Below are 12296 nucleotides of genomic sequence, written 5' to 3'. Positions count from 1 at the left end.
AAACAACTGCCTTGCACGACCACAATATGTAATGTGATGGTATACACACAAGCGCAGCATTGCGTTACGTCTAAAAAAAAAAAAAAGCGCAGCAGCGTTCAAGGATGGCAGCGCAGAAAACCACTTCAATATGCTGCGACTGAGAAAGCAATAAGCGCCTCTGAACTGCGTTGATGCAAAAAGCACCATTTATGCTTGCAACTCATTTTAGATGATGCGTTCCTTGCGTCATGAAAAACATTAGTTCCTATGCATCACCTTCACATCTATGCAGTTTCCACCAGTGCGTTTTTGGTAACGGTATGGGGATTTTTTTTTTTTTTTTTTTGTTACATGCAACACAGTGCGTTTTGGCTCCATAGACTTTAATATAAATGCATCAAAAACAAAGGCACAGGCATTTTTTGTTGTGTTTTCCTGCATTACAATAGACACCTGCTCCTAGTAACATTAACAACTCCCAAAAATGCAAAACGCATCAAAATGCGAATAAAATGCAAAACGCAGCAGTTAACAGGCCTCCAAAAAACGCATCAACTATCCATGCATAGATGTGAAACTTGCCTTACACCATTTCAGTACAAAAGCATATGTGTGTTAATGCATGTTGTGTAAGGCAGCCCATTCATTTGAATAGGCGACTAATGTATTAAAAAAAAAAAAAAAACGCATGTTGCGTTTCTGGTGGGGAACTGAAACGCACTTTAGTGTACTGCCAAGCATTGCACTGCTCTGCAAATAACGTCCACCAGTCAGTTGCTTTGGGATGACATTCAAAATAAAAGGAACCACACAGGACCAATGCATGCAACATGCGTCACCGAGCGTTACTGCAACACAACAGTGTGAATGGGCCTTCAATCGATCGTTTCTCAAAGACGATCCTTTTCCTGGACTGTTTGCTCTGCGTTTCCACCATCTCTGTCACTGGAAAACAAATGATCGAAAAAGTATGCATTCTCACCTGCAAATATTTTTAGCTGGATCAGAAGTGAAGCGGATATGACATCAGGACAGGAAAAAACAGGCCTGTCAAAGAGAACGGTAAGTGACACTGTACTACTTGGGCGGGGGGGTGAAGATTTATTTTTTTTCTTTATACTGATTGCTTTTACGCTGCAAACATATGAATTTTTTAGCATTTTTTTGAGACAGATAAAACTTTATTTTGGTGGTATTTATTCACCACTGGGATTTTTATTTTTTTTGCTATATAAATGAAAAAGTCCAAAAATTTTGAAAAAAGTGTTTTTTCTTATAAAATTTTGCAAATAATCGTTCTTCATAAATCTCGGCCAAAATGTATTCAGTTATGTTTTTAGTAAAAAAAAATAACCCAAATTAGTTTATAACCAAAAATTATAATTTTTCTAATTTTTTTATATTATTTGTTTTTTTTAACATATTGTCACCACAGTACTACTTGTGGGGGGTGATGAAGATTTTTTTTTTTTTTTTACACTGATTGCTTTTACACCCATAAAGGCTGTAAAAGCAATCATTTCTCCTTCTCTCTGGCTGCATTCCTGCAGCCATTGAGAAATACTGTGTGAGCTGTGATTGGTCACAGCTTGTCACATGGTACAAAGCTGTTGTGAATAGCCTGTACCATGTGACCTCTGTGATCATTCACAGAGTTCACACGTAGTAAGCAATGATGTCAGGAAGTGACATCTTGCTTACTACTATTCATGTGATCGCTGATTGGCCAATCAGCAATCACATGAATCGGGATCTCACACAGAGGTCCCATACAGCGATCTGTGTTCCGGTGGACACAGATCGCGGTGCACGCACAGGCAATAGATGGGGGGGGGATGTTTGGAAACATCCCACATCGGCAACACTTTGATTCCCGGAAGTAAACGCTACATGAATCATCTGCCCTTACTCAAGATGGCCACAGTCAGAAATTCTTTGGAGCATTTTTTTTTAACCTCTTCCCGTCCGGGCTTTGCTGATAAACGGCCGGATGGGAAGAGGTTTAAAAAAAATGCTCCCAAGAATTTCTGTCTGTGGCCATCTTGAGTAAGGGCAGATGATTCATGTAGCATTTACTTCCTGGAATCCAGCTGCCCTTAGCTCAGGTATGCAGGCAGGAGGGTGTGCTTAGCTGAAGAAGCCTCTCCTCTCGAAGACTGCTGGAATGTATGACATCATTTACCTAGGCCAGAAACCAGGAAATAACTGAAGTAAAAAAACAAATGTAAAACAAGCAGGGGCAGACTGACAACTCATGGGGCCCCCGGGCAATAGAGGATCATGGGGCCCCTGTGTCCTTGCCCACACTCAAAAAAGCCTATGAAAAAGGTACCAGGGGCATCTCATGGGGCCCCCTACTGACCCCGGGCAGTGCCCGAGTTTCCAAATGGTCAGTCCGCCCCTGAAAACAAGTAAATATAATACTTTCCTGTCCATTTACTAATGCTAGCAGCAGAAGGATCACAAATAGTCCCAGGTGATTAAGAGTGAAGTTCCACTTTAATGTGTTTTTTGGTGACAATACATAAAGTTGAGTGAATCCTGGGTGAATACATGGCTGCCAGGCCCCTGTGTGTCCCGCATACAGCAGATCTGGCACTCCTCCCCCACCCTCTGCCCAGCACTGCGCCCCAGCCTGGCACTGCACGGGTTAGCGGCAGCTCGGGAATCCATTGCTCTCGCCTGGTCGCCGCCGGATCCGCTCCGTTGCCAAGGCAGCCGCGTCCTGCCGATCGCCGAGCGGCGAATCCCGGGCCCCGGCGGCAGCGGGCGGACCATGTTCGCTCTAGTCCGCTTCCTGGAGGATAACGTCTGTGACACGCTGCCCGCCGCCCGCGTCCGGGGCTTCCAGCCCAGCTCTCCGGAGGACTTCGATGACAGGAAAGTGTACGCCGTGTACCGGAGCCCCGAGGAGGAGGAGGAGGCCGGAGCGCAGCCGGCGCATATCCTGGCCCTGGCAGGTGAGGAGGAGAATGGGGGGTGATGGGTCAGGGAGGCCGCTGGGGGGCAGCAGAGGTTTCAAGGGTCAGTCGGCTCTGCTATGGCATTGTGGATGTAGGTGGAGCCGGGCAGATGACGTCACATCAGTCCAGCTCTCCTAGGCATTGTGTTGGGTGGAGAGATGTGACCATAGGGAACCATCACAGGGGGGCTGGGACCGCCCACCTCACCTAGGAAGCTCAGATATGCAAATGCTGACTTGGTGGAGGAAAGTCGCTGATTGCCCTGCCCCATTGTGCCTGCTTAATGCCGCGCTATAAGCCTGACAGGTGATGCAGCTCATTATTTTTATTATACAGGATTTATATATTATTATTATACAGGATTTATATAACAGTTTGCTCAGCGCTGAACAATATAACGGGAGACAATACAGTTCAATACAAGAGAAAAAGGCTTCTGATTGGCTCTCACAGAAGCCCATCCCGCTCCCTGCCAATCAGAAGAGGTGTCAGTCCGTATGTCCAATATACAGCAAGATCCCTCAGGACACAACCTCTTGTTGCCATGGACACTCGTGTGGCGGCAGGGTGTTCCCCACTGCCACATATATGTGTTACAGTCAGGGAGGGGTTAAAGGCGTAGTCCACCTTTAGCAACCATCTTCCATTCACACCAATGGGATTTGTCACTTCATAATCACATGACAAGCCACAACCTGTTTGTGCCTATGGAACCGCTCAAATCACTGCGACTCCGACTGGCACCGGTTCTGAAGACGGTTCCTGCGCTATTTTCGGTTACTTCATGTGCGACTTGCATCCACCTCTGTTAGTGGGGCACCGAAAGGGAACATTCAGGATGCATTTGCCGAAAACCGAAATGGACAGTTTTTAAAAAAATATATATTTTTATATATAATTGTATTATATTCGACTTTTGTCATCAATTTATATGAATCTGAATTTATTTTCAGCAACTTTTCGGCCAATAGGCTGCTTTCACACTGAGCAGTTTTTGAAGCGCTCTTGCGTTTTAAAAAAAAAAAAAAAGCTCAAGAAAAATGCATCCCTTGAGGGCCGATTCACACTACAAAAATGCACGCTGGATGCATTCCAGATACGTTATTGCTTACAGTTCACACCACACGCAGTTCCCGTGCAGTTTTGATGCAGTTTGCTATGTTCCAGTACGGTTCTGTGCAGAAAGAATGCAGCATGTTCTACTTTTTTTTCTGAAACTGACTGGAAGTGACTGCACTGGTGTGAACTAGGGCCATTGGAATGCAGGGAAAACACTGTTCATGAACTTTTGATGCAGAAAAATAATGTACTGAACTGCATCTAGTGTGAACTAGCCCTTAGGACCAGTTCACACTACAAAAATGCACTCCCCATGCATTCCAGATAGGTTTTTGCTTACAGTTCACACGACGTGCAGTTCCGATGCAGTTTGCTATGTTCCAATATGGTTCTGTTCAGAAAAATGGAGCATGTTCTACTTTTTTTTTTTCTGCACCGGAAACTGACTGCACTAGTATGAACTAGGGCCATTGGAATACAGGGAAAACACTGCATGAACTTTTGATGCAGAAACAAAAAAGCGCACTGAATTGTATCTAGTGTGAACTAGCCCTTAGGACCAGTTCACACTACAGAAATGCACTTTGCATGTTTTTGCTTACAGTACGCACCACGCGCAGTTCTGGTGCAGTTTTGACGCAGTTCACTATGTTCCAGTATGATTATGTGCAGAAAAAATGCAGCATGATCTACTTTTTTTTTTTTTTCTCACTGGAAACTGGAACTGACTGCACTAGTGTGAACTAGGGCCATTGGAATACATGGAAAACACTGTGCATGCATTTTTGATGCAGAAAAAAAAAGCGCCCTGAACTGCATCTAGTGTGAACTAGCCCTTGAACTCAATGCATGTCTGCACACTGGTCTGTTGTGCTTCCCTTGCAGTGTTCAGAATCCTGCTTTCCACATTTTTGGTGCATATTTGGTCAGTTAAAAAAAAAAATCACACCAAAAACGCACCTCCCATTGAGGCCTGGTTCACATCAGTGATTTTGTAGTGCTTTTTGCAGAAACGCACTACAGTCCATTTAGCATGGTTTCCTATGGAACATGTTCACATCTGTGTTTTTTGCTGCATTTTTGCAAAGGGTCGGACTTTTTTAAACACAAAAGGTTGCATTTTTTTGTTCAATAGACTTCAATGGAGATGCTGCAGAAAACCCATGTAGTGCGGCTTTGCCGCATTTGTGATGCGTTTTGCATTTTTTTGTAATCTGCCGAGCAACAAGTTAGCCAAAAAACTCCTCAAAACACACTGCAAAATGCGCAGCAAAACGGGAGCTGCATTGGTGTGAACCAGGCCTGAAATGCATTGAGGGTTTTTGAGTCACATGAGCTATGAAAAACGCACCCCTAGTGCTGGTTGGCATATATGCGGATTGGATGTGGTTTGAACCGCATCTAATCCGCATGACATGAAAAAACATTGCTTCCTATGGTGCCTGTTCTCATATGTGCAGTGCATATTCAGTGCGGTTTTAAAAAGTCATGTCCGATTTCTGAGCAGTGCGGTCAGGTTCAGGTGTGGATTACAGGCTATTGACTTCTATGGGAACCGTTTCTAAACCACATATGTGTGAACGGGATAAAATCCTGACCTAATCCTGTCCTGAACCTGATGGAAACCTGACATGAACCTTGAACAACTAATGTATCAATTAGCTGTGAAATCTGAGCTTCAATCCGCACCGCACATGTGTGAATCAGCTTTCAGTCCACACCGCACATGTGTGATTCAGCTCTCAATCCGCAATGCACATGTGTGATTCAGCTCTCAATCCACACCGCACATGTGTGATTCGGCTCTCTATCCACACCGCACATGTGTGATTCGGCTCTCTATCCGCACCGCACATGTGTGAATCAGCTTTCAGTCCACACCGCACATGTGTGATTCAGCTCTCAATCCGCAATGCACATGTGTGATTCAGCTCTCAATCCACACCGCACATGTGTGATTCGGCTCTCAATCCACACCGCACATGTGTGATTCGGCTCTCTATCCGCACCGCACATGTGTGAATCGGCTCTCAATCCGCACCGCACATGTGTGCATCGGCTCTCAATCCGCACCGCACATGTGTGCATCGGCTCTCAATCCGCACCGCACATGTGTGCATCGGCTCTCAATCCGCACCGCACATGTGTGAATCGGCTCTCAATCCGCACCGCACATGTGTGAATCGGCTCTCAATCCGCACCGCACATGTGTGACTCGGCACTCAATCCGCACCGCACATGTGTGAATCGGCTCTCAATCCGCACCGCACATGTGTGCATCGGCTCTCAATCCGCACCGCACATGTGTGCATCGGCTCTCAATCCGCACCGCACATGTGTGCATCGGCTCTCAATCCGCACCGCACATGTGTGCATCGGCTCTCAATCCGCACCGCACATGTGTGCATCGGCTCTCAATCCGCACCGCACATGTGTGCATCGGCTCTCAATCCGCACCGCACATGTGTGCATCGGCTCTCAATCCGCACCGCACATGTGTGAATCGGCTCTCAATCCGCACCGCACATGTGTGCATTAACTCTCAATCCGCACCGCACATGTGTGACTCGGCACTCAATCCGCACCGCACATGTGTGAATCGGCTCTCAATCCGCACCGCACATGTGTGAATCGGCTCTCAATCCGCACCGCACATGTGTGCATCGGCTCTCAATCCGCACCGCACATGTGTGCATCGGCTCTCAATCCGCACCGCACATGTGTGCATCGGCTCTCAATCCGCACCGCACATGTGTGCATCGGCTCTCAATCCGCACCGCACATGTGTGCATCGGCTCTCAATCCGCACCGCACATGTGTGCATCGGCTCTCAATCCACACCGCACATGTGTGCATCGGCTCTCAATCCGCACCGCACATGCGTGAATCGGCTCTCAATCCGCACCGCACATGCGTGAATCGGCTCTCAATCTGCACCGCACATGCGTGAATCGGCTCTCAATCCGCACCGCACATGTGTGAATCGGCTCTCAATCCGCACCGCACATGTGTGAATCAGCTCTAAATGCGGTAAAATCGCACGTTTATCTGCATCTTTTTTCCTATTGCTAAATATCAATGACACTACTTTCGGCTGATCCATTTCAGCTGCAGATACATCGGTGCATCCCTAACATCTGTGAATGAAGTCGCACAGATGCCGGCAAGCTGCACATGAAATTGCACTGACTGGCAGCTTGGAGATCACACTATTTCAGCTGAAGTAGGGCAATTTCAAAGCCACATTCAATGTAAAGCAGGGCTAAGGCCCACCTCCAGGGTAGAACTATAGTGCCCCCCCCCCCCATTTCAAAGCCACATTCAATGTGAAGCAGGGCTAAGGCCCACCTCCAGGGTAGAACTATAGTGCCCCCCCCCCCAACTAATCTAATTAATCACTGGCAGGGAAGGACAGAAACCCATCAAAGGTCTCATTTTATTCTCCGCAGTCACATGGTACTCCACAGTCCATGGCGGCTTGCAGATGAAAGCGGAACTTCACCTAAAATCAAAAATTCTGCTTTTCCTGCTCCCTCACCACCCTCTACCATGTTTGGAAAAATTTGATTTTTTTTTCCCAGGGAGTGGATACCTATTTCTGGCATCTAGCAACCCAAATGGACATTTGCCCCCCTTTCTCCTGAGTAATTTTCTAAAAAATAAAACTCTGTCCTGTAGGAGCCCCTTTGTTCCTTGGTTCAGGCTGTACATGGGGCCATGACTTCTGCCCAAGTCAAATTAAGCCCCACCCCTCTATGTTCTAAGTGTGTTTTTGGAATTCAGGACCACTTGTGTTATGTGCATGTAATCCCTTTTCCAGTGTAAAGAAAGTACCGGCAGCAGAGAATGTACGTCTTTATCACATTACAAAGCTAGTTATACACATATTATAGTCTGCAGTTATTATAGTCATTTAGCTGTCAAATATGAGAACATCAGTGGGAACATCTGAGTGTGGGGTTACAAGGGGTGTGGCTTGGAGTCAGGAAGGGACAGGACCCCCCCCCCATCGTATTTGGAATGTTATTTTTTTATGGGGGAACTGCTGTACCTAGTTTTGACAGGTACCCACTCCCCTTTTCCACTCTGACCGCCTAAGCAATTACCCCAGACCCCCCCACTCAGAACCTCTTGGGGTATATCACAGTTCCCAGAAGGCTATTGGCTGACTGTTTCCATAGTGCAGCACGGTGCTATGTGATAAGGGGAGGTGTCCTTTGTATAACGATTCTAAAGTTTGTAATTAAAAAAACAAACAAACATGTTATACTTACCTGCTCTGTGCAATGTTTTTTTCTGTTCACACACAGAGCACAGCTCGCCCCTGCCCCACTCTCTTCTTATTGGCTCACTGGCTGGCCAGAGGCTCCCTCCCTCTGAGCCAATGAACAGAGAGAGACCTGGGAGAGCCACTGGATTGTGATGGGGCTCAGGTAAATATAAGGGGGGGGCTGAGGGGGACCAGATTTTTTTTAATCTTATTTCATAGAAAAATGCATAGAAGAAAAAACCCCTTAAGAACCATTTTAAAGTCAGCAGCTACAGTGTTTTTAGCTGCTGACTTAATGTTTTACAAACTGACTGAAGCTCCTTTTTGTGTTGTTAGTTATAAAAAAAAAAAGGTTATACTTACCTGCTCTGTGCATTGGTATTGCACAGAGCAATCCCCTACATCCTCTTTAGCGGTTCCCTGCCGGTGCTCTCCGCTGCTCCTTCCTGTGGGTGCCCCCCCTCAACTGAGGGGCACCCGTGTGGGTGTGCTCCCAAGCCGGGCTGTGTGCATCCATAGACACACACCTAGCGACTCAGCCTCCTCCCAGGATGTGCCTGACAGCAGAAGCAGCCTATGGCTCTCTGTGAGACCAGGAAAAGGGAGCAGCAGTGCTACAGAGGAGACAGCAAACCGTGTGCTGAGGGGCACCCATGTGGGTGTGCTCCCAAGCTGGGCTGTTTGCATCCATAGACACACACCTAGCGACTCAGCCTCCTCCCAGGATTTGCCTGACAACAGGAGCAGCCTATGGCTCCCGCTGCTCTTAGCGTCTCCTGTGAGACCAGAAAGAGGGAGCAGCGGTGCTACAGAGGGGACAGCAAACAGTGTGCTGAGGGGCACCCATGTGGGTGTGCTCCCAAGCTGGGCTGTGTGCATCCATAGACACACACCTACCGACTCAGCCTCCTCCCAGGATGTGCCTGACAGCAGAAGCAGCCTATGGCTCTCTGTGAGACCAGGAAGAGGGAGCAGCAGTGCTACAGAGGGGACAGCAAACCATGTGCTGAGGGGCACCCATATGGGTGTGCTCCCAAGCTGGGCTGTGTGCATCCATAGACACACACCTAGCGACTCAGCCTCCTCCCAGGATGTGCCTGACAGCAGGAGCAGCCTATGGCTCTGGCTGCTCTTAGCGTCTCCTGTGAAACCAGGAAGAGGGTGTAGCGGTGCTACAGAGGGGACAGCAAACCGTGTGCTGAGGGGCACCCATGTGGGTGTGCTCCCAAGCTGGGCTGTGTGCATCCATAGACACACACCTACCGACTCAGCCTCCTCCCAAGATTTGCCTGACAGCAGGAGCAGCCTATGGCTCCCGAGGGGACAGTGTTGGATCAGAGGAGTCGTCACTCTAATGAGGGCTGAGGAGGGCACAAGTAGCGGGATGTTTATCAATGTAATGCAATGTGCTGTAAGGTACAGAATGTTTTGTCTTTAGAACCACTTTAAGCTCGACTTAGATAGAAGTCCAGACCCAACGTACAGCCGGGCTTAGGACACAAGGTGCTAAGGATCAGTTTGTACTTCTAAGGTTGTTCCCCTCGAAATGTTTTTGGTCAGATCCATTTTCAAAAACAAGCAGTGGTCACTTTTAAGAACACAATACAAAATATGTAGATGAGAAGACTTGTGAAATGGATTAAGTCCGGACAGGAATTGAAGTAGAGAGGGGTATTCGCATATTCCGAACAGATTCACGGGAAATATTTTGGCTCATTTTGAAAAATAAAATAGGTTTGTGCAAACCAACTCCGCTTGTCTGGAAAGCAGCCAACCTGGCAGTCCTGCCGGCCATAATGACTAATTTGCAGAAATGATATTGCATGTAATATATTCATAATGATATTAGGTATTAATACTGGAAGGATAAGTGCAGGTTTCATTTCATTATTAGTAAGGCAGCCTATGTGCTCCAAGAGAGTTCTAGTGCAGTAAACCCAGAATCTAGTATTCAGTAGGGGATGCTGTATACAGTGAAGCAGATCAATATGTTGCAGTCTCTTACCTGGAGATCCTGCCAGTAACAGCACTTCCTTTTACATGCTGGCAATGCTAAACCAATGCTTTAAAAATTAGCAACGTTGCCAGCCTCCAGTGAATACTTTGTAAGGGCCGTCCAGTGCGGTTTTTGTCTACATCAAAAACGCCTGATTAGTAGGTTATATGGCTTCCAATGCCATAGTTCACACCAGTGTGGTCAGTTCCAGAAAGTTGCAGTTGAAGAACAAAGTAGGACACGCTGCATTTTTTCTGCACTGAACTGTACTGGAATGCAGTAAAACACATCACAAAATGCACTGGAAACCCCATGTTCTTTTTTAAGGTGAAGGAAAAAAGAGTGGTAAAAATGCACCAGAACGCATCAAAAAATGCACCAAAATGCATAAAAAATGCGCATGCAGAAACGCTTCTGGACTGCATTTCTATGGTGTGAACCGGCCCTAAAGCAGAATTAAACTGCTGAATGAATTGGATCCCCAAACATTCCTCCATGCCACCATCTTTAAAATGACGGGCACGTATGCGTATTTGCAGCCCGTGTCTTGCAGGTATTTAGGACTTGGCAGAGCCCAGCGGCTCATGTGTGCAAGTGTTGGGGGATTTCTGCATGTGTGTGCAATGCTGCCAGCTGCTGCTATATTGCCAGTATACTGCCTGGCTGCCTTTGTGTGCAAACGCACAACTCCTGCGCACATATACCATGGAGTGGTGACTTCGTAACACACGGAGGTTGATTTACTAAAGGCAAATAGACTGTGTACCTTGCAAGTGCTGTTTCTCTAGAGCAGGGGTGCTGAAATAAAACTCATGGATGTCCGTCCAGTAAAATTGTCTTCCAACAGAGGTCCAAAGCACATTTTTTTTTTTCTTCAACCCTCTCCTACTGTATGTCACAATCCCTATACTTCAGTGTCATCAGTCCCCCCCCCCCCCCCCCCCATATGTCAGTGTCCAGCTTCACATCAGTGTCACCTTCACAGTAGTGTTCTCAGGCCCCCCTGCTCATCACCCCCACCCACCCCTTTACAGTACACCCCTATTATTTTCAGCAGTCCTCAACCCCACTTCAAATCATCACCCCTGCCCCACACTACTGTCCTCTTCTCCTTCCCAAACCCCCAGCAGAACTATGCCCCCTTTACATCCCCCCCACAACCGTGCTCCCTTTACATATCCCTCCCCATAGCATTGTCCCCCATACATCTCTCCCAACATCCCTGCCCCATCCCTCACATCACAACCCCCCCCCCCCCAACAGTAGTGTTCTCTGCCCTTTCACATCAGCCCCCCTCCCCTTCCACACACACACAGTACTGCCCCCTTCACATCCCACCCCAGTAGTATGCTCTGCCCTCCTCACATCCCCACCCCACAGTACTGTCCTCTGCCCCTTCACATCCCCCACCACAACACTGCCCCCCCTTTACATCACCCCTCCACAGCAATGCCTCCCCTCCCTCACATCACAAATCCCCCCTCGCCCACCTGTAGTGTTCTCTGCCCTCCTCACATCAACCCCCCAACACCACTGCCCCCCCCCCTTTACATCACCCCTTCACAGCACAGCCCCCTTTACATCACCCCCCACCAACAGAGTTGGTTATATCAGCGGTAGAGGATGGGGGGAAAGAAGTGGCTCCTAAATGGTGTAATCGGGTCCAGAAGAAACACTGGCTAGGTCCGCATCCGGACCGCGGTCAACCATTTAGTGATGCCTGCTCTAGAGCTTAGTAAATGAGGCAAAGTTTCACTTTACAAAGAATACCCAATCACATGCAAGGAAAAAAATAAAAATAAAAAAAAACAGCATTTTTGCTTGCACATGATTGGGTGACGGAAATCATCAAAGCTTCTCTTCATTTACTAAGCTCTGGAGCAACAGCAAAGTCTATTTGTCTTTAATAAATCAACCCTGACGTAGCTATCCCAGAAAGCAATGGGTCCCAGAGGTCAGGATCAGGACAAGGCGGCAGAGGTCAGGATCAGGAGAAGGCGGCAGAGGTCAGGATCAGGCAGGGTCG

General features: G+C 47.5%; 1 protein-coding gene across 4 annotated transcripts in view; it reads left to right on the top strand.

The window, feature by feature from the left end:
• Positions 1–12296, top strand: part of LOC149456841 (cytosolic carboxypeptidase 6-like) — a 2243892-nt gene that overhangs the window by 1411142 nt on the left and 820454 nt on the right. The window contains exon 1 of one of the 4 annotated variants that reach the window (XM_089684449.1): positions 2660–2942. The exons of the other annotated variants lie outside the window; for them this stretch is intronic. Within the exon in view, the coding sequence (XP_089540575.1) occupies positions 2759–2942 (184 nt within the window). The 5' untranslated portion in view covers positions 2660–2758. Of the gene's footprint in view, positions 1–2659; positions 2943–12296 lie in introns of those variants that run through there. 4 annotated transcript variants of the gene reach the window in all.

This window comes from Staurois parvus, unplaced genomic scaffold (genome assembly GCF_062004578.1).
Source record: "Staurois parvus isolate SC_StPar_1 unplaced genomic scaffold, SC_StPar_1.0 ptg000347l, whole genome shotgun sequence".
In the NCBI taxonomy this organism is placed as follows: Eukaryota; Metazoa; Chordata; class Amphibia; order Anura; family Ranidae; genus Staurois; species Staurois parvus.
Note: the sequence above shows the minus strand (reverse complement) of the source record. Positions and strands in the feature narration are given on the sequence as shown.